Source organism: Hippoglossus stenolepis, chromosome 1, assembly GCF_022539355.2.
Source record: "Hippoglossus stenolepis isolate QCI-W04-F060 chromosome 1, HSTE1.2, whole genome shotgun sequence".
Classification (NCBI taxonomy): Eukaryota; Metazoa; Chordata; class Actinopteri; order Pleuronectiformes; family Pleuronectidae; genus Hippoglossus; species Hippoglossus stenolepis.
This window is the reverse complement of record NC_061483.1, coordinates 6,467,996-6,491,147: the sequence shown is the minus strand read 5'-3', so window position 1 is coordinate 6,491,147 and position 23,152 is coordinate 6,467,996. Positions and strand designations below refer to the sequence as shown.

At 43.7% G+C, this 23,152-nt stretch overlaps 1 protein-coding gene across 2 annotated transcripts in view; it reads left to right on the top strand.

Annotated features, from left to right (window-relative positions):
* LOC118118626 (zinc finger protein 609) overlaps positions 1-21,756 on the top strand; it is a 67,852-nt gene extending 46,096 nt beyond the window's left edge. Inside the window, exons 4-9 of one of the 2 annotated variants that reach the window (XM_035171897.2) lie at positions 11,380-11,467; positions 13,108-14,285; positions 14,568-15,571; positions 15,688-16,051; positions 16,740-17,120; positions 18,538-21,756. In XM_035171897.2, the coding sequence (XP_035027788.2) occupies positions 11,380-11,467; positions 13,108-14,285; positions 14,568-15,571; positions 15,688-16,051; positions 16,740-17,120; positions 18,538-18,581 (3,059 nt within the window). In that variant the 3' untranslated portion in view covers positions 18,582-21,756. Of the gene's footprint in view, positions 1-11,379; positions 11,468-13,107; positions 15,572-15,687; positions 16,052-16,739; positions 17,121-18,537 lie in introns of both variants that reach the window. The other variant, XM_035171808.2, reaches the window with a different exon arrangement.
* Positions 21,757-23,152: the final 1,396 nt, after the last annotated feature.

The window sequence follows — 23,152 nt, the reverse complement described above, 5'->3', positions numbered from 1 at the left end:
AGATGTATCACCGGCACCGTCGGGTTCTGCTGGGTCTGGAAAAACTGCCCTCGTTCTCTGTCGTGCATGTGAAATAATGCAAACACCTAATCTTCAAAGCAGCTCACGCTCAGTCGCTCCGCGGGCATGCTGAGTACAAATCGCCCACACATCCACAGTGCTGCTTGTTGGTTCACTTGGAGGAACTAAACAGAAAAGGTCCCTGCCTCATCAACATTCCCAAAGCACAGTCCCTGCCATTGAGTGCGCCCCCCCCGCTCTTTCTCTCTTTTTTTTTTTTTTGATTTTTGCTCAGTCCCGGGCTGTGTCTGATTCACCCCTGTCCTCCTCTCTATTGCGGCTCTTTTCTGTTACCAAGCATCCAGCCAGCCACCCCCTTGACTCTGTTTCCAAGCAAACTGGGAGAGAGTGAGTGCAAGGCAAAGGGTTGGGGCAGGGGGGAGGGGGGGATCGACAGGGCTGCTTCTGTTAGTGACATAAACATGGCTCAGCGCCAGCACCAGTACTGTGTTTGTGCTCCCTCATTCTCTGCCTCCCACAGAGTGATTGACCCTCCCCCTCGCCCTGCCCCCTTCCCTTTCACAGTCCAAGTCTGTCCTTTGCCTGCACTCACTCCCTCAAAGCTGCTATTTTGGCTGAAAGAGGTAGTGGTTTGGCCTGATGGGGCTGTGTTTTCTCCTGATTCTACTCTATCTGGCTCAGTGGGGAGGAGGCTGGTGGGAGCTTTTGAGTGGTTTTAAGAGCGGCGTGGTGGAGAGGGAAGGTAGCAGTGTGTTTTGCGGTTGGGGTGTGGGGGGGGTGCGCTCTCTGCAGGTGTAACTCACAGGTTGTTATGGCCATCAGGGCTGTAAAGACCAGCAGGGTCTCCTGAATCCAACTTCCTTTGCTCTCTTTGAAGCCTGGTTTCCATCCGAGACGAAACATGTATCAGCCACTCACAAAAACAGGCGATAAAAGGTGAAGAGATCTATCTGATAACAGCAGCTATGAAGTGGCCCTCAGGTGACTGTAGTGTTTTTCTGAGAGATGTGGTCTGTAATGAATTTATTATGCTTTTGGAAGAGCTTGTTAATTGTTGACAGAATCAGTTTTGTGTTTAAAGACTGAAGTTACACCCAGAATACTACATTTTAGTTTTAAAACATATCACTGTTAAAAACCTGCCATCCACACTGCTCTGCAGTTTTTGAGCGCCTAGCACAGAATCGTTTTTGAAACACTGCTGGCCCTGTTTTAGTTTGACAGTTCTAGGAAAAACTGAAGACGATGGAAAAACATCGCCAACACTCAGAAATGCCTCTGATACTGGCATCAAATAGTCGTACATAAGTTTCAAACAAAAACTCTTTTCCTTCTTCACCGCTGTAGAACTGCAGTTGCCCTGTACTGCCACTGGCAAGTGCTGTCTTTAGAGCAGCGAAGAAGAAGTGATGTCTGTTAGTGAAGCATTAGTCAGAGTTGTCAGCAATTTGACAATATTTCATGCTGGAAAGTCCCACAACATTGACAAAGACTGTCAAACTAGATTATACATTCTAGTATTTGTTCTTCAAAGGGTTTAGCCTGAGCCAGCTCATACAAAAATTACAGCAATCATCACTTCCATACAAGGTTAATTACATACAGTTGTTAATATATTTTATGATTTGTGATCGGCCGATACACAACCCAGGTGTTGGAATAGGTTTGTTTTAAATCTGAAACGTAGATGCAGCCTGAGACTGCTGTGGCGGAAATGTGTGTTTCTTTGCTTATGCAATTGTCACACATCTGTTTAGCTGGAGATATTTATAAGTAAATCTGGACTGAGAGGTTCTAAAGGGACATTTCTCAATAACCTCTGTTGTATTAGATTTTGCACACAACATTAAACAACACAAAGATGTGCATTCCTTCTACATCATTTTAATGGTACAAGCCCCTAACAACCCACTGGCTGGTGTTCAAAATGAAAGAGACCCAGATGCTGCTCACATCAAACTGCACTGCCATTCTGTTGTTTTTCCCTAAGAGACCTGCGAGAGCAGACTTCTCTCATTGTGGGGCAACGGAACAAATGAGAACCAAATGAGGAAATCAAGCAAACCCAGGCAGAGTACCAGGGAAGAGCAACAAACAGAGGCCCCAAAGTCATAGCAGAGGCATCCTGATTAGCAGTGAAGTAGAGCAGTCCCCCACTTCTCTGCATGACAAGTCTCATATAGAGCTGTTTAGGCATGCACTGCATGTGTGCACGTTTCATTTAGCATGCCAACCAACAGCTGCTTCATCACCTCCGCCTCTCTGGCCTTGTGGGAGTAAATGAACAACAGGCTCCCAGTAATTGTCTGTGCCTCACCCAACTCACCGAGTGCCATGAAAGAAACAGATGAGGAGGAAGCAGGCGACACCTAACAAAACACGATCACAGGAGCTGCACCTTTGTTCCGAGCTGAATCCTGACTGACGGGGCCACATAAATTTTTCACCCTGTGTAATCTGAGCACACACGTAGCAGCCCCTTTACTCCAATCTTCCAAGATTTAATTGGCAGCCTGGATTTACATGTGGATTGTTGAATGAACCAAATAGCCCAGACTGTTTGACATTTGATGCAGAAAAACTGGAAAATAGAAGCTGAGGCAAAGTGAGTCCGTGTCAGTCAGTCAGTCTGGGAGTGAGTAGAGTGTAGACAGAAGCGGGGGGGGCGAAGAGCCATGGTATTTTAAGGCCCGGCACTGACACAAATCCCCTCAGCATAGACACGGCAGTGGCAGCTCCCAGGGTCGTGTTGGCAGAGCGATGGGCCAACCCCTCCCAGGCTTAGCATGCTGATACCTCCAAATGTCATCTCTAAAATGCTGGTGAAGTTTGTTGCTCTTGAAACACAGCCCGGAACGCCTTGGCTCCTGTTCCAGGGTAGAGGGAGCACAGAGGGGGCCCCTTTGGCCAAGCACTACTCCACGCTCCATGCCAGTGCGCTCACCCCCCCAGCCTCTCACACACCGACCCTCCTGCACACAGCAGGCTATTCCCAGAGCGGGTCCCACAGCTTCTTAAGCTCCATAATAGATAAATAATGCAGGCTGTTTGTGATAAATGTTTGTCTCATGGATTATTGATGCAACACATATTACATCATTGTAGCATCGCAAGAGTGGGCTTTAGCACAGGAGTAAAAAGCTGACTAGAACAGAGGTCAGTGTGAAACGGATATTCCTGTATAAACATTTGAGAGATGTTATTTTTTTCTTTATTTCTCCAAGCCTGTCAGGGAATTGAGGAGGGGGGATATTGGATGAAAAGAGCCCTTGGCTCTGTAGCTCACTTGCCAGTCATGCTTGCTTGCTCTTTTGGAGACCACCTGTCAGTGGCCTCATGGAAATGTTTTTACAAAGGCGAGTGGTGGCTGCTCTCTGTGAACTCTCTGTAGAAACTGCCCTTGAAATAAGAGCGAGTATTGTCAGGGGGCCTGTAGTGGGAAAAAAAAGAGAAAGAAGTTGAAGTGAAAAATCAATCACAAAGGACTAACTTCTGTTAACTGTAGAGGACACTAAAAGAAGAACAAAAAGAGACAACCTCCCACTCTGTTGATTTTTCATTTACCAGTTCCTTAGCCATGTTAACTTTCCACTCGACCAAGCTTGTAAGAGTGGAAGTGAAGATGTATTCACAAACGTGCCTAAATATGTGGTGGACATTAAGATAGAGATGACTCACCACCACTTGTGGGAGGAGACTTGTCATGTTACTCACAAATATAGTCCCCGGGTGGCGTTACCAAGATGGCACCTAAGTGAATCAAATCTCTTAACGGACACTTGGTTCCCTTTCTTATTGGCGGAAAACTGCATTTTTCCGTAGCACTTTAATGCTCTTGAAACATAAATCATATGCCTGGAGGACCTGTAAGCTTTGCTAGTGGTTGTCACAAGGTATCATGTTTGCTATATAAACGTCAACAAGCGCTTGAGTAATGCGCCTTTGGCAGACTTGTCTCATAACCATAGCACCATCTCCTTTAAGGGAAAAACACCAGAGGGCCTGTTTTAACAGAGATCGCGGATTTACCTAAGTGACATTTGAGGAAACTGCTCCTTGCCTCACTACACTTTATTTACAACATTAAAGGGATGTAAAGAAGGTAGAGACGTCAAATATTTATTTTTAGGCTGCTGCATGCGTGGCTGCTGCTTTGTGATCTTCTCCCACTGTAAGAGTAAACATGTAGTGATTCTGTGGAGGGAGACACTGCTGCATGCGGCTGATAATGCCGCGTGGATGTGGAAAGCATACTAATGCTCCCTTCCTTTGCCTCTTGGTGGTATGAGAGAATTGACCTTCTCACAGGCTGTTATTCTTGTCAGCGAGAGTGACTTCGCACTTTTTACCTCTAGTGAACTGGGATGCAGCCTGAACTTTTCAGATAGGGCTCCCTTGAATGCGCTAAAATTTGAAATGAAATCATCAATCATAGCCCTGTCTCGTTTTCTGGTACATTCACTGTACTGTATTGCCACGATAGGGCATGTTTATGATGTTTATTTCTTTGCTTAATCTTTGTGCAACTATTTAAAATTCAAAAAGTGCTTAATTTGAAAAGTGTGTTGCTGGGCTGCAACACATTGATATTTCGTTAAACTCTATTTGCAGAGCTGTGCAGGGAGCTAAACAACAAATTCATGATGGAGACTAGAAAGCTAAATAAGGTGAAACATACTTATCATTCCACCAGAATCTGTGTGTTTCCAGCAGAGACACATAGAAGTAGGAGTTTCTCAGGTTGGCTAGCTCTAACTAGCAGCACTACGGCTGCAGCCATACTAATACATTTTTATTTTAAAACAGCAAACTAAAACAATCTCTGAGCTTTTTAGGTTTGTATCAGTTATATTACATACGCATACTAACAAACTTGAAAATGAATATCACATGACCATACACATGCACTGGGCGTGTGTGTGTGTTTGTGTGCCAGTTTGAACAGGAAGTAGATTTTCCACAGTTGCAGTGGGTTGCCTTATCACAGAACACGAAAAAAAAACTAGGAAGGGCTTCTTTTTTTTTTTAACCGACAACGAGGTGGAACTGTTGCGAAAATAGCTCTGCCCCTCCTACGACAATGAAGTTTGTAGTAGAGTTTTCAACTAAAATGCCATCGACCACGTTTTCAACTCGGACCTCTCTTGTATTTTTTTTTTTGCAGAATTTGAGAATGTAACCATCCTTAAAATCCAATTAGTTGTTAATAAATCTAATGTTGGAAAAACTCAGCTCTTCAATTTAAGATTTACTATTACATGCAAATGAACAAAGGGCTTAAAATACCACAAATACTAGATTCCACTCCACAACCACTCCAGTGCTATTAGCGGCGCATACAGTTTGCACTAAATTCCTGTCGGCTCAGGACTTAAGATAAGGTCAGTCAGCACACTGACATAACGGGACAAGCTCGGCTTCGTTTTATGCACCAAGAGTGCGGAAACCCTCTTAAAATGGACTGTTGGAAACATGCTCAGACACTTGAATGCTCAAACGCTTCGTTTATCAAAGTTACAGTTATTGCTTGTGGCAGCACCCGGCTATCTTTTATCTTCTCCCCATAATGAATACTGACACTATTTTTCTCATTGTTCTCACTTTCTTGTCCACATGCAACCTTGATGAGTGGGTGCTGTTAGTGCAGAGAAAATGGGATGAGGACAGAACTGCTTTCCATCAGGATACGAGAGGGGGGGGTGTAAAATCTGTCAATAATTACATTAGTATCTGACTGTGTACAAAAGATGATAATGGCAAGCGCTGGTAATCGTTCATGTAATTATTTTTTCCTGGCCCTCGCCTTGTTTAACTTCCCACTCGTTAAATGTTAAAAGACAAATAGAAACCCTTTAATTTGATATTTGTGGGGAACAGCGTATTCTGTCACGCTCAATCATTACACAGAAGTGATCTCCCGTTTGCAAAGACAACAAAGGCATTTTGACAAGGTCAGTCAGTGAAAATGCCATTAACCCCGCTGAATGCATGTTGAGCTGGAGCAGAGCAGAGGTCAGCCAGTGAACCCACAGCCCCGCACCAGCAGCAGCAGAGAGCTTGATATTTTGGCCCCTCTGCAACCTAATGAAATGGGTTCACGTGGGAGGAGGGGGGAGTTTCAGAGCTGAAGGGAGCAGTCATCCATGCAGCCGACAACCTACTCCTGACTTAATTTTACCCCCTTGCATTACCCTCTTGTTCGAGTAATCCTACACAAGTGCGCGGAGGAGTTGTGCGCCGAAGGAAAGTTGCCGTTTGTTGTTCGACAGCACTGAAAGGAAACGAGTGGTGAAATTACAGGCCAATTCCTCTCATTAATGTGAGCTTCACTCAGCTGTCCTGTGTGACCCTAATAAGGCTGTCACAAAGGGGAGATTGGGTGGGGGGGGTGCACGGCGCAGGGAACTGGGTTTGCTCCAAATCACTCCGACCTCTTTCCTTCACCTCACAGCAACCCTCCTCTGGCGAACAAATCCCAAATGAGCCGCACTTCCAAAGAGCAAGTTTTTATTTTCTGACCGTTGAACCGGAGTCTGTTTCTTCTCCTGAAACCGATCCAGTGAGTAAAGAGAGAAATCGTGTCTCTCAAACAAAACAAAAACAAAACATGTAGCTCCCTGTGCATAAACAAATGAGCATGAATGGAAAGTCGTCTCAGTTTCTTGTGTAATTTCCTCTCCGCCACAGGGAAATTTGTTTGGGTTATTTTGTCAAGGGCTTTCCATGTTTAGACTGACTTGACTTTGACATCTTTGTTCCGACAGCTTGAAAATCTTTCCTCGGATGAAAGTGTAATTCATCTGGCTCTCAGCAGTGAAACTTAATCTTTGTCTTTTTATGTATCCTTGAGCATATTTTCATGACATTACCAAGAAGTCCTGGGAGTTCAGATTCCCACTGTAAAGACCCCGAAGTAGTCCAGTGAAAACACTGTGTTGTGATTTATGTCAAATGCAACATGAATTTCAATCTGGCTCTTCTGACAGCGACCGCATAGCCACAGATCAGATATGAATCAGATCTAGGACCACATATGTCACAGTGGCCTAGATTTAATATGGAAAAAATAACATTTGGTCTGTTGAGACGTATGTGGAAAAATACAGATCAGAGCGACCCGGAGGCCGAAAGATTTTATTTGGGCCACTTCAGCAATTAATGTCACTACCACAAGCATCACGTTAGCTGCTAAATTGCTTATTTTGTTTTACCAGTCAAATGGTTGTGTAATAAAGACATTTTAATGTTAAATAAGACTGTATCAACACATTAAAGGCTGCTTAACGAGGAGAAACTGTAGATTTCTGAAAATTAGTCAACTTGTTCATTCAAAACTAAATAATCGATGGGATATTTAGGAATGAATCAATTAGAAGTGACAGTAACACAATAATCATAAAGAATGATTTTTCAAACATCTGTTATTGTTGCTACTAATTAGGAGTAATCCAAGCTGTATTTACCTCAGACTCTTCAGAGTTAAACTCTATTGGCTGGAAATTTACTCTCATGCAACTTCTTTAAGCCTCGTCTACACCACTGTGGATACATTTTTTACAGAATACTAAACATCTCCATCCAGACAGGAACACAAAAAACGACTACAGACCTTGAATCTTGCCAGGCCAGTAGGTGTCAAATACGAGAGAAGAACACTTTGTCCACATAACATTGGGCGAGGCAGACGCCTGTGAATGCTGATAATGTGGTTCAGTAATGCTTTAATTAGACCGAGCAGTGCTAACCAAACATAATGAAACCGGTATGCAGCACACTGAGAAGCCTTAGACGTTTGTGGTAAATTAATTGAGCATGAAGTGGAGAAATATTTTCGAGTCTGTTACTATTTTTTTTTTTTAAGCAGCGTTCCCTTTTGAGTTCAGATGCTTCCAAATCTCTTTGAATGTCCTTGAGATGTCCCACATAACCAGAAAGGAAGTACTTTATTAAACTGCCTTTGAAAATGTTGCACAGGCAGAGATCTGAGGTGACCCAGAAGCCAGGGGCCACTGTGACGGGATTACAGAGTTCCTCGGCTTCAACATGGGAGGGTTGCCAGGAGGAAGCCGAGGAACACGACAGTTAGTGTCTATAAAAAGGCATGTCGGGGATCCTGAGCCTGAAGCAAAGACATAAATGTTGGGAAACTTGAGCTATTGGCCTATAATGTTAACCATTACAGGGTCTTCTGAGGCATATTTTTTAGTGATGGTGGTGGTATATGTCCATCAGCAGTATTTATTAATACATTTCAATTTGGAGATGGGAGTCTTAAACAGACTAGTTTTAAACTTCCAGTCCTCGTGGGCATAACTCGACTTTGAGAAAAGACAGACCCGATTACAAGTAGAACCTGAGCTCAGCCAGATCCAACCTGATGGACACAGGACTTGTTTGACCTGATCCAAAATGTGGTCGAACCGAACAGACCCTGCAGGAGAGAGAACTGAAACACCAGGAGCAGTACAATGTCCTGCCAATTCTAAAGAGCTGCAATACAATAATTATAATGTCCTAAGAAATTATGTTAAGCCAAGAAAAATATAAATTTTGTTTATGTGCTTGTTAGGATAATTTATATAGTTTTCACCACCTACAACTACAATAACACTCCCTGCAGTCAACAAGGCTAGAGATGGAAAAAAAGTAAATTTTCTAAGCAATTTAATATCTTTGAAATAAATTTGGATGTCACGTAGCATAAATCTTGTATGCTCCAGACTTTGCTGAAATAAGCTCCACTTGGACACTGAACATATTGACACAGTGAGGTTTGATCCACAGCAGTAAAACAAGACCCAACCCGATTAGACTGAGTGGAATTGGGACCTGTTCCGTTCCGCTCCTGGGTCGGGTCTCGTTTCTACAGAACCGTGTGGACCCATTAATCATCTAGACCGGCCACTGTTTCCAAATGAACGGAAAAGATATTTTACAATTCTCATAATAACAAAAAAGAAGAAAGGGAGAGGCACATGAGTTTGAGTGATCCCTTTTGATGGGATCTCACTTTCCTGCTCCGTATGCCAATAAACAAGTCGTACATCATGGCTCTATACGATAACACCAAAATGTATTGTTTTTAGCCGGTCCGTTATTGACATGTGTTTGTCCATGTGTTGGTTTGTTTGTGTTAATTAGAGAGCGAGCGGGGGAGAGAGCAGGACAATGAGTGTCTGAGCGAGTCAATGCACCATGCACCGCTCTGCAATTAAACTTTATTCTTCACCCATTTGAAATTGTAAAAAAAAAACAATATGGAAAATCAATATGCAATCGTCAAAGTTGATACTGTAGCTGGGGCCACAGATAAATCAATGGATGGGAAGCACTGTGAAGTATTTTCGGTTCATTGTGAAACTGTAGCAGGCCAGAGGACATCAGTTGATAGTCCAGGGCTTCTATATGTCCCAGGACACATTTGCACACTGCAAAAAGAATGTGGCCATATGCATCTCTGAATGCTGCTGAGTGATCGGATCTCAGATGAGTCTTCAATGTTCACACCTAAATTTAAAGGTGTCCACTTGTGATCGGATATCTGAACGGGGCCGTAAAAGACTTGATGCTAATTTAAAATCATTTAAGACTTTCAACAACTCCTGGTTTATTTCGAAACCCCCTCACGGGAGAGAAAGCACATCGTGAAAGGCGAGTCATTCATTCAGTCAGTCATTCACTTGCCCTGCCTTGATTTACATCCTGCCACCACCAGCTGCCAGAGCCATTTTGTGGTGGAGTGTTAGGAGGGCTTAGGGGGACGGGCTGTTGAAGGCATTTTAGAAAAAGGTCTGGGTTTCTTTAATGTGACGGATAAACTGAACTTGAGGACCTCTCCACTAAACCCGTGCACGCAAACAACATGAGCAGTTGGATCTAGCCTTGACCAAGCACTCACGTTGTTAGACCATAGAGTGAAGGAAGAGACTTCTGGCCAAGTGTCAGCAGGTTCCTGTAAACATATATAAATACCTTTTATACACTCGCTGCTATATGCCAGAGGCAGCAAGAGAAAAATGAGGCCTCAACGGTGACTTGTGTGTAGGAGGGAAAGAGATTGTAAGCCGGGGATGGTTATACTACTGAAAAGAGGAAATGAGGGTGAAGGAGAGAGGGGAAAAAGGGGTGAGCAAGAAAGGTTTTCTAAGCTAATAAAATGCTTGGAGGGATGGAAGCTGCCAGCCAGCATTCCTGTGCCATTAGATAAGTTAGCTCACTGCAGCCTCCAGTTTCTCTGCAGTGCTGAAGTGGCAAGCTGAGGTCACCACTGGGGAGTGAGGGGGGGATGGTGGGGGCAATAAATCCACAATGTTTTTCAGCACGGTCGTTGCTCTTAATCCTCTGAAGCTGTTTGGTTGATGATTTACTTTTAAATTTTATTGGCAAAATCTGCACTCGGCCGTGTTGCAGTTCAATGTACATAGTGCAGGGATTTCGTTGAGTGATTTTGTGCAAATCTGCGTATTTGTGGCATCCCAGTGACTCACAGTCTGTTGCCAAGTGGAGAGTATTCGGTTCCTTAAAGAGAAAGACATTTCCAGAGGAACTAAATTTAGATTTCAAATGGAAGGTCGGGTATCTCACTCAGCACAGGTCGGATTGTGTAGCTCACACCCAGTGCTACCAAATTCACACTCGCCAAATGGCAACACAGAAGCGTCTAAGTGTGACGGATTGCAGCAATTCCAAGGAAGTCAAGGATCTTTTCTTGCACACTCAGTTATAAGCTGTCAAACTGAACCATTGACATTGAAATGGTGTAACCCGGGAGCTGCTCGCTTGTTTTTTAGGAAGCTGTAGTGGTTGATCCATATTATCCCCAAGGTAGAACATTTCTGGGCTGCAAAGTGAGACGGAGGACTATTAAAAAAATATTTGCCTCCAAATAATTCTCCTTGAGGGAAATCTCCTTTTTGTCTGTGAGATGGCTTATTTAAATGGAGAGAGTGTTCGGTGACTGAGTATTCCCTCGTAACCTCAGTGTGATCATTCTCAGTGAGACCTTCTGCCAGCATTTTATATACGTTTTATAATACTGACTGCATCTGAGGGTGTTCCAAGTCGTTTAGAAGATATGTCAGCCTTGCCCCTGCGGCTTTACTGTGTGATGGCGATTAAAATAGGATCTGGGGATTGTATAACTGCCTTGCATGTGACACCCTTTAGCAAAGATCAACATGCTGATGCAGCAGACACAATGCGATGGGTGCTCACACAGTGCAGGCAGTGGCACATGAATCTCACTGTATAACATTTTCTCTTGGGTTTTAATAATGAGCTGTATTTCTTCTGTGTAATTTGGATTATTGACGGTGTTAACACAAAATAAATGACCTGTTTTGATTCTTTGTCTCACAGGCATGCTGGTGGTCAATGTTACTTGGAGAAACAAGACGTATGTGGGAACCCTGTTGGACTGCACTCGCCATGACTGGGCTCCCCCCAGGTAAGGAGCCTTTGTTTTTCCTCTGGAGAATGCAGCGGGGGGGCGGTGGTATTGAGATATGCATCATGTAATCTTCACTTGTTATGTTAATGATTCATCACTTGTTAGGTGTTGTTAAAACTACTCTGCTACATCCACGGGGGTTGTATAATTTCGGCACTGTACAAAGAATTCACTGTCACACATGGTAGTTGTAAATGTCAAGGTAGAGAAGCCGTGATTACTATGACTCACTGATGCATTCTCTGTATCCAGGCTGCACTCGGTCTCTTAACCTTTTCATATTCTGTGGGATATGAATCTGCTGCAATAGAATTCAACTCAAGGATATAATGCACCTATTTACCAGTGTGCAGTTGGACCTTCCAAGTCCATGTTGGTCTTTATCTCAAGCCTAGAGAAACAGGATTCACTGGAAAAAGGCTGATATCCCAGGAGGAGTTAGTTGAAATAGAAAGCTACTCTAACAAGCCAGATTGCAGAATCCAATTATTGGCCTGATAGCTTTTCCTCAACACTGTGTAACGTTCTCTATCACAAAAGCGGCAATTTCTTAGATCAGAGTTATGTGGGTGGCAGCTTAAGAGTTTTTTTTCTCCTGGATATTTGCCTGTATTATGCAAAATACACAGGTTGTGTACGATATACTCCCAAGCAGCTGCTTTGATTTCTGTATCTAAGTGTAAATATAAATGTATATTTGAAATGCATCCTTAAGTGCAATGCAGGAAGAAAAAAAAAAAAGTCGAGATTAAAGCACCGCTAATGGAAAACAAGGAGAGGCTGTATCACACTAATGTATCACAGTAAATCACAATGATGCTCAGTAAGTGAGGTTTGCTGGGCTGTATTTGCACCAACACAGTCTTACAGTTTGCAGCATGACTACATTAGGGACTCACCATGAATAATTCAGAAAGCTTTCAATGGAGTGAATATAAACTTGGGCTTGTAATGAGTCTAAATTCCTCCACCACTGTCAGACTACGGCTGTATTCACATCCCCTGCTGGGGCTGAAATTGTTTGGAGAGACTCGTGGAGGAAGCTGTGTCATTCCAGCCTGATGTTTCTCTTAGTCACAGATTGCTAACCACCGCTGCGTAGAAAGATAATTACATCACTGTTATGGAAGAATAAGGCCAATCTGCAATTTTAAGTATTTGAATGACTGTGTCTCTTCAAATGTTTGCATTTCCATTTGGCTTTGTAACAAGTGCTTACTCACTTACAGTAACAAATAACAGATTGTTATTTAATGAGGATAGGGATAGAACAATGTTGTTCATATTCTTGATACCATTGCTTTTGGTATTTATTTTTGGTTTGGAACTCAAAAGTCCTTAGTATTGTCATCATTGGTGTCAGGTGTATGTGATATAAGATCGCTTGCATTACAGTTGTTTTATCTTTGTTATATTAAGATCAATTATAGAAAATTCTTATTCTGCATTAAATACTGTTGGGTATTTTCAAGATGATTCAACATTTAAAAAAGTGTATTGTATTATATGTCAAAATTAATGGGTCATATAATTTCCATTGTATGAATTCAGAATCTACACTCAAGCTGAGCTGTGTTGATATAACCATTGATACAGTGACGTTAATTCTTACCTGCGATTTTTCAACACTACTCCAGGTTTTGTGAATCCCCGACAAGTGATCTGGAGATGAGGAATGGCCGCGGTCGAGGCAAGCGCATGAGACCGAATAGCAACACCCCTATCAACGAGAACAGCAATTCATCAGACAACAAGGGCACCACCAACAACAAGACGCGTGCTGCCGCGAACAGCAAGGGCCGAAGGGGCAGCCAGACACCGTCGGAGCGCCGCACGCCACCTAACAGTAACACAGAGGACATCAAGGCGAGTCCCTCCTCAGCTGGAAAACGCAAGACCAAACCGGCCTCGGACATGGAGCCGAATTCCAGCTCAGAGGACACCAAAGGTAACAAACGGATGCGGACAAACTCCAACAGCGGAGGGGTGGGACCAACAGGTCTGCCCATCACTTCCATTAAGACTGAGCCACTTCCACCTCCCCTCGATCGCAGCTGCCCTTCTCCAGTTCTTATTGATTGTCCACATCCTAACTGCAACAAGAAGTACAAGCACATCAATGGTCTCAAGTACCACCAAGCCCGTGCCCATAACGATGATGACATAAAGTTGGAGATAGATGCAGACAGTGAATATGGAGAGGATTCAACTCTCCACCCTGAACCAGGGAACTGTAATGGAGCATCTATCTCTCAGAAAGGATCCTTGTCTCCAGCACGTTCAGTTACTCCAAAGGGCAGGAACTTTGAAGCTCAGAGTCCTTCCCCATCTCCTGGCAAGTTTGGTTCAAAGCAGAGTAAAAAGAAAATTGCAGAGACAGATCCAGACACAGGAGGTACACCGATGGACGGGTGCGAGGATGGGCCATGCCTCACTGATGAGGCAAGTAATGATGGTATAGATGATAAGAGAGGACCCGAGAAGTCCAAAAAGGGTAGCGCCAGCCTCAAAGCTGATAAAATGGCCCAGAAAAATATGAAATCACCACGGCCCATTGGCCCTGCGACTGCAGCATCCCAGCAGATGTACGCTTTTCCGCCTGGAAACCCAAATTCTTCCCCAGGGCTTACCCCAATGATACAAGGTGTTCCCAAGAGTCCCCAAATGAAAGGGACTCAGCCTAAACCCCCTGCCATTGTAGATCCTGCCTCCAGTAGCTCCAAAGACAAGAAGAAGAAAGACAAGAAGAAAAAGGATGCTGGGAAGGAAGCTGACAGCCCCAAGCCTCCGGGAAAGGGTGGAAAACTAGAAGAAGGTAAGCTTCCATATGCTGAGCCTTGTGATCAAGGAATTAAGGGGGAAGGACTCCTCAATGGTTCCTCAGATCCTCATCAGAGTCGCTTGGCCAGTATGAAGGCTGAGGCTGACAAGATTTACAGCTTTTCAGACAATGCCCCTAGCCCATCTATTGGTGTAGCCAGTCGGATAGATGGTAGTGGGATGCCGCAGCCTCTCACGCCACTTCATGGGGCAAACCAAAATGGTGCTGACAATTCTTCAGTCAAAACTAATAGCCCGGCATATTCTGACATTTCAGATGCTGGGGAAGACGGCGAAGGGAAACTAGAAGGCGGTGTCAGAGTGAGGACGGAGGAACAAGCCATCAGGGATAGTGTGAAAAAAGCACTTTTCTCCAATCCACCACCCAACAAGGAATCCCCATACTATGCCGGCTATGATGCATATTACTCACCCAATTATGTCAACCCCAGTGTCAGTGGGTCCAATCCAGGCACACCAGTGGCTGAAGGTCAGGTTAAGATCAAAAGAGAAGAAGACCTGGACCACATTGAGGAAAAAGTCAAGGTTGAGGTTCATGAAGATCGCAAACCTGACAGCGTTGTTCCTGGCCAGCAGCAACAGCAGCAACAGCAGCAACAACAACAACAACAACAGCAGCAGCAGCAACAACAACAACAACAACAACAGCAGCAGCAGCAACAACAGCAGCAGCAGCAACAACAACAGCAGCAGCAACAGCAACAACAACAACAACACCAACAGCAGCAGCAACAGCAACCGTCAGTCATTCAACAGCGATCCAACATGTACATGCAACCTCTTTACTACAACCAGTATGCTTATGTCCCCCCATACGCATACCATCCCGATCAGGCCTACCATAACCACTTGATGAACACCAACCCAGCCTACCGGCAACAGTACGAGGAGCGGCAGAGACAGATGGCTGAACAGCATCGTGCTGCTGACAAGAAGTCAGATGTAGCCATAAAAGAGCGGGAAGCCTCCATGAAGGAGGAGTGGAAACAAAAGAGCCCCATGCCCCCAAGCCTCTCCAAAGCCCCAAGTCAGTCAGACCTTGGAAAGACGCCGCAACCCCCGGGAAAATTAAGGGATTCGCCCTCTGAGCTCTCCTCCAAATCCATTGGAAGCATAAAGGGGGAGGACGGAAAGTCCCAGCAAGCTGAGGGGCTGAAGATGAAGCTGACTGAAGGGGGTCACCATGGAAAGGAAGACTCCAAGCAAACACTTGAGTCCAGAGGTCAGGCAGGGATGGAGCAGGGCGTATGGTACAGACAGGTAAATACCAATGTAGTATAACAGTAGTAGAAAACATGCATGTGAATCTGTTGTGAGAATGTTTTAGAGCTTGATGTGATTTGTGCTTATGAGGACCTTCTCTTCCCCCTCCTCAGCAATTCCCAGAGGGCCAAAAGCCACAAGCAGAAGACGAACACCAGCAACCTCGATGGAAAGACGAAAGGGACCGAGAACGGGAACGGGATCGTAAATTAAAGGATGACAGGCCTCGGCCAAAGGACAGTCAAAGTGTGCCCAAGGAGGACAGCAAAGAAAGTAGCGATCCCAGAATCTCTTCTGAGGACCACCGGGCTTTGAGCAAAGACTCTCGTTCTAATCCCCACATGCAGTTTTCATCACCACTAGCGCAACACCAAGGATACATGCCCTACATGCATGGTTATCCCTATGGACAAGGCTATGACCCCAACCACCCAGGATACAGGGGCATGCCCTCAGTTATGATGCAGAATTACCCAGGTATGACATTAGATTGACTCCAAATATAGTAAATGTTAGAGGTTTTGAATGCATCTTTGGGTCTGCAATGGCTCAGGAGGTAAAGCGGTGTTTTTACCTAATTGTCGGTGGTTTGATCCCTGGCTTCTCCAGTGAAGTATCTGTCGGTAAGATACTGAACCCCATATTACCCTGTTGATGCTGTGTATAGAACAAGCAGTGCATGTATGTGTAGGGAATATGTGAGTGTGACTGTTAGTGTGGAGCTGTTTGAGTGATCCAAAAACTGCAGTCTACCATTTACACATTTTTCAAATGTGTTGGAACTGGTGACATTCACAAGCTAAGTGCATCCAAGGTGTGATATTCTTTTCACTAATGAGTTAAATCCTTGGTGCACGACATCAGTGGTTACAACATGTGTCTTGTTTTTTAATAACACAATGGCTTTAAATTGTCTTTCAAAATGTACGTTAAACTGCGTTATTGATATCGTAGACGCAACATCTACATGGGCACAAAGCTTAAGGTGCTTTTATCCATAGATTAAATTAAAGGGCTGTATTTTGCAGTTGGGCCCAGTCAGGTCAACTGTCTTACAATATTTACAGTGTATGTTGTCGTGTACCAGATCAAAAGAAGTTGGTGAAATCTATATAGATTAGAGAATTAATTAATGATGATCATCAATCTTTCGCCTCCCTCTTAGGTTCGTATCTACCTGGAGGTTATCCCTTTTCTCCATATGGAGGTAAAATGAGCGGAGGCGAGGAGGGCGGCGACAAATCTCGCGCTAGCCCTACCGTCACCAAAACGGCAACAGACTCCAAAGCCCTGGATATCCTGCATCAGCACGCCAGCCAATACAAGAGCAAATCCCCCACAGTAGGCGACAAGCCGCCCCACGACAGGGAGCGGGAGCAGGACAGAGGAGCGGCCGGAGACCGAGATCGGGAAAGGGAGCGGGAGAGGGAGCGGGAAAGAGACGTGGACCGGCCGCGCTCCTCGCCCTCCCAGCGCATCATGCCCTCTCACCACCACCTGGGATACCCTCTGCTCTCAGGGCAATATGACCTGTCCTATGCCGCAGGTCAGTCAGTCCCGCCTCCCCCTGTGTGACTTCACTGGATTCACTGCACCAACCGCTCCTTCAAAATAGATCCCAGACAGTTACTTAAATAAAACGAGGCCCTCAGTCCAGAATACTTAAAGCACTGTAATTAGATGCGGGCTGTTAAGTTATGGCAGATGACCATTGAGCGATCTAAGCTCAGAACTAAATGAGGCGTTATCGCTGTTAGCAACCCGTTTTACAACCCGCCATAGGTCTCTGCTTATCAGCCAACAAGCAGCAGCAGCCCCCCCCCGACTCACCACCCAGGTGAGAGCAGTGAAATCTGCTCAGCAGCAGAGACAGGCAAAAGACTGACAGTGAAACAAAACACAAGCCCACTGAGACACGTAGGTAAACACAGGGCACTGTTTGCAAATCTAACAAGTGCAGGTGGCAGAACCTCTTCTTCAAACAAACAATGCACAGAGCTCGAGTTAAAATATTATGAGCACTGGCTCAGGTGTAGAACATAATGTAAAAATATAACGTTTCTTTATCCCGTGTTCATTTGATTTGATGTGGAAAAGAACATCCAGCCTCTCGTCTTTCTCTTCTCAACATTTATGTTACCGACTCGCAGGCAGCAACTTGTAAAGAAAACAGATCCCGGCCAAACTAAACCCTTGTTATTCTGCTGCAGTCTAGCACAATATGCAGGGCAGCGTTTAGCCCCTCAGCTCATCCATTCTAAGTGGTCCTCTGAGGACAAGAGGATCACTGTGCTGATAATGGAGACATGGAGCGAGAGCACACAAACACAGATGCTGCAGCCTGCACTGACATCTAGTGGAAGCCCCTATGTACTACAGCTGTTAAATAAACACTCAGTGCACTCGGTTGCCAGCTTTATCTAGAATGTCTCTAAAACTTTCAGGGTTTCAACAGAAAAAGTTAAAATGTTTATATAAACACTAAAAAAAGTCTCAAATCTATTTATCCATTATCCTTAAAAAGTCCTATACATTTTTAAATAGTATGCATATTATATTACCACTTAGATATGGTCAGGTAGATTTTAATTACGTCTACGTGTAGTTTGTAATCGGTCCGTGATGTAGTTCTTTCTCGGCGATACAGATATTCGCACGATGTAATAAAACTACAAACAAGACCAACGTGGAACTGGAAACTATTCGCCTCCAACATCCCAGTCACAATGTATCTTAGTCCACATGGTTTCGCTGTGGAAGAGACAATGGAAACCTACTGTGTCTGTCTGTAGTTATAAGATAATGCAGCATATTATCTGCTCGGCTACTTCACCTTTTAGTCCCTTCGGTCTGGGACTATATTCCTTCACATAGAATATTTGAAGTTGGACTTTTTAAAGAACCTACTGAATGAGATCTATGACCTGTCAATAAACCAATGTTCCCTCTTGTGTCTTTCGCAGGGAAACCCGACCGTCACACCTCAACCCTGCAAAGATTCATGTGACTGGCTCACATGAGAAGAAGATCTCCTGGGTGTTACCTTTTAGACATCAGTTGAATGGTGTTTCTATCTATATTTTTATTTCTTCTGCTGAAAAAGGACAGGCAGATGATTTTTTTTTTTTTCTCTCTCTCTCTCTCTCTTCCCCCCTCGTAAATGACCCTTGAATTCTCTCTAAACCTTGGACTGTAACAGGACTGATATTAACCCAGGTTCAAAGCCATGGCTCTGCCCCATCACGCAGAGGAAACACCAACCCGCTGATTATCTAGTCTTTGCACTGTCAACACATACAATGCAAGAAGAGACTATTGGACTGCCAGAACAGCTTTTTATTGTTGTTGTTTTGTTTTTTCTTTCCTTTTTGACTGCATTGTTCTTTTGTCGCACGCAGAAAGAAAGTGGCAGTGATTCTGGGGAGTTGGGTGGCTGATGGGAAAGAGGAGTCAAACTAAATTAAAGACTGAATCATACTAAAAATGATTTCAACTCATTGTCTCTCTCATGAACGCCGTGAAACAACAGTATATATCCGTAACTTGACAAATGTTTGGCTATATTTTGTGGGGAGGTGGAATATGGCAACCGCTGCTTCCTTCAGAGACTTTAGAGCCTGAGACTGAAGTTTTTTCATTTTCCACCGTCATTGTTGATTCCCCATCCTTCTTTGAACCCTACGTTCTTGTTTCAGGGATGATGTCGTCATGTTTTGCGAAGGGACCGCACACACCTCAATGGAGAATAAACACTACTCATGTTTTACTTTTTCTCTCAGTACTATTTCAGTTTCCATATCATTGTGTTCATCTGTTGAATGTGTCTGATGCTGGGGTTCGTCCTGATTTTTCCTCCCGATCGTTCGGTCACGTGCGTCGTTCAAACTCACTCGAACGGTGAAGCCACATTAGCAAGCGACGAGTTCACAGGGCATTGTCTTCACTACTTCGGGCCACAAGCTTCATTCAGCTCATCGGGTTTGATTCTTTTTTTCTGTAAACAATGTGAAATTCCACACAACGCATGTATTCCTCTGCTGTAAAATAGACTTTTCTCCTGCTCCTATGTGCTTATGTGTTTCTACGTATCCCAGCATGCAACTGTTTAAAAAACTCACTGTGAAAGAAAAACGTTTTCACAGCGTTTAGCATTTTGTGCTCAGATCACAGATGTCCTCAGTAGCTTTTGTTATGTCCCTGCAGATTATTATTCTTTTTTTTTAATCTAGTCAAACTAGTAACTTTTTTCAGAACATCACAAACTCAGTGCATTTTTTTTTTCCCATTTATGTGAAAGTGCAGGGAGCGAATTCCACCGTTTTCCAGACCCTGACACTGTCCACATCTCCGATTCAATAATACTTCCAACTGACAACTCGGTCAGATTTAGAGAAAACAAAAAGGTGATTCAGCCGCTGTCGGAGGACGAACCTTTCTCTTGGTGCTTCGCTTGCTTTTGTGACTTCACCACGACACGCATTCAACCCAGACAGTCGTTAGCGTGGTATTTCTCGCCAGCAGCTAGTGTTTGGTTCAGCCCTGAGAAACTGGGTCAGTGAGTCTGATCAGCCAGACACCGGTTGTCTTTGTTTGGTCGCTGCCTGCGCTGAACGCTCGATTACTGGCACGTTAAACAAAAAGTGCATGAAATTACCCCTGAAACCCTCTTTCTGCTGCTACGACCACAGAGCCAACACGAACCGATCCGACACAGACAATGAACTTCATTAAAAAGGAAGAGCCGGGGAAAAGCTGGGAGCGAACTCGATCTCACACACACACACTCATGACTGAAGTCAGAAGGCTCAAAGTTTCATCTGAACAGAAGCTGGTTGCTCGAGGCCTTTTTGCGTTGGATCTCAAACTGGTGGTGCCACTCTGTAAAATTAAACCCGGTCTGGTTTAGTTGACATCTACACAAAGAGCGACTGTCAGCACGGCCCTGTCCCACCAGAGGTCCTGTCGGCTTTAGATTACACGTCTCTCGTACCTCAGGGGTTGTAAGTGAAATTCTATCCAATGTGCTTTTTGCATTGATTTTTGAGAGAGCTCCTGTTTGCGGGTGTGAGATCGGCACATTTTTCTGCGTTGAGCCGGTTCAGGACAGAGAATGATTGAAGGTTTAATGCCAAAACTGAGCGGTTGTGGGTTGTGAACGTTCCTCTAAAAGCATTACAATGAGAGTTTGACCGCACTGTCATTAAATTTAACTTTATTGATTGTATTGGTTTTACAATCACGTTAAATCTCCCCTCCCACCATGTTGTAGTTCATTTTTATCCATTTACCACAGTGATGGAGTCTTCACGCCACCAGTTGATCTCATGTCAAACCACCTCGGGACCTTTCTCACCGTCACGAAACGGCAGCGCTTCGTTTTTGAGGTTCTTGGACATTCCAAGTAAATCAGACGCCGGTTTCTCGTCCCTGCGGATTCTTCACAGAGGGTTTTTACCTTTTTTTTTGCGCATTTTTAAGAAGAATGGCTGACGCGAAACAAGCTGAATGTGGTGGTGTTTGACTTGTACTTAATCTGTGAGGGTAATCTAGGCAGCTGTGATGTTGTCTTTAAAGTCGATGGGTTTTAGTACCAGCTGACTGCATACATATAGATTTATCAGACAATGGTTGTGACAAGTGCATTTGTTCTCTCGCTGAGAGTAGTCATGTTATCTCGGTAGTAAGCGAAGCCCAGTGAAAAATCATATATTACTAAAAAAAGTGTATGAAAAGCCAGAAAAGTAATGTTTGCTATCAACATATTGGAAAGTGCTTGGCTCTTGTATTTTGCAGGACTGTATTTGTTTCATGGTGAAGAGTATATTTATTGGCCAGCAGTTGTCTCAATTGGTGCCTAGTTGAACATTCTTCTGTGAAAACACAGAGACACTTGCTTGTTTGTCCTTTTCTGACCCACCTGCTGTCACACAAACCTCCCCCGCCCTCTTCCTCACCCTCCTCCTCCCTACAGTACCTCGACTGGTACTCGCAAGGATGTTTACAATGTCTTCATTTTCTTTCTGTGTGAGAAATTCAGAACTCTCCCCCTCTTTCTCCTCCTTTCTCCCTCCCGTCAGGAGTTTGTGTAAAGTGTACATTACCATGGTTCTTTTTTATACAATACTCTGTAACTTGCCTTTGTAAATTTGGGCTGGAAAAAATAAATCTTTTTATGAGACTGATCTGTCCTGGGAACTGCTCAGTGGCTCCTGCTCCGTCGGTGCTGTGCAACTGAGATAACGACACTGTTGAATTATTGAAAGGGGAAAAAGGAGAGCGTCTGTTTAGGAATGTATGTAGAAAACACAATCCCACAAGGGGCAGCGATGATACATGTTGATGCAAAATAAGGACACAAACCAAAATACTCTTGCTGTGCAAAAATTAAAAAGCCTTTAGTTGTGTGGCTAATGCATGGCTAGGATAAAAATGCACTTATTTGTTATATAGGCCATTGGTGATCACAGGAAGTGACATCGTCGGCTCATTATAGCAACAGACAGCAGGTGACTCGTATTAGAGGAAATACCCACAATTAGAAAACAAATGGAAATTTACACTGTAGAAAAAAACTATGAATGATCCAGCACGAAATATGTACAAATACATATACAACACATTTAGAGAGACAAGATCACACATAAAGACCATTATATACCAGGTCTATACGACTCGTCTGAGATCTATAGAGACGACTTCAACAGCCATAACTTTCAAAGAGTTGGGCCTCGTGTGACATTTGTCATGTATTAGCCACACTAAGACTTTTTAATTTGTCCAGGTTAAAGAGTCACTTAGTTTATTCACTTTTGTTGCATCAACTGTTTTTAAAAACCCTACAACCAAAATACAATGTTTTAAATCCACACATCTACATCTTTTGATAGAAGAATATAAAACTGATATTTAAGGTTTTGCTTGCGGCCCAGGAGATGCTGCTGCTTGATCCAAAGTCCAATTTATTTTAATTTAAATCTATTGTGTCCATTAAACTCAAACATGTTTCCAATCATTAACATTCAAACTATTTTATCCAGGAACACGATTAACAAACTGCAGCAACTCGCTGCCTCAGCGCTTTAAAACTCTTCATCTGTTGTTCCACATCGGGCAAAGTTTGGTTCCTATTTATAGAACTGAGCTCTGATTGGCTCCTACAATAAACATCCATCAGCTGTGAGAGTTGAGACATAAAGTCCAACATGAAACTTTCATTTTAAACTTTACTTTTAGTAGCAATAAGTTTGCCTTTTGCAAAGTTGATTTCTGTGTGAGTTGAGGACTTTAAACAAATTCCTAGATTTAATGCAACCTTTTTAATCAAAATTTCTTCAATATACACTTAACTCACTAGAAAACAAGAAGCATGAGATCTGAATAAATTTATATTATTGTCTAAAGTGTTAATACTGGGAGGATCTAGAAACTGCACTGTGGGTTTTGGCCACAGGAGAGCAGTGTCCCTGAAGAGAGGATCAGTCAGAAACAACTGCATGAAGTGTTTCCATGAGTTTAACACAATACAAATTTCATTAAACACAATATATTGGAATTATTTCATTTTATAATCACTTAAAG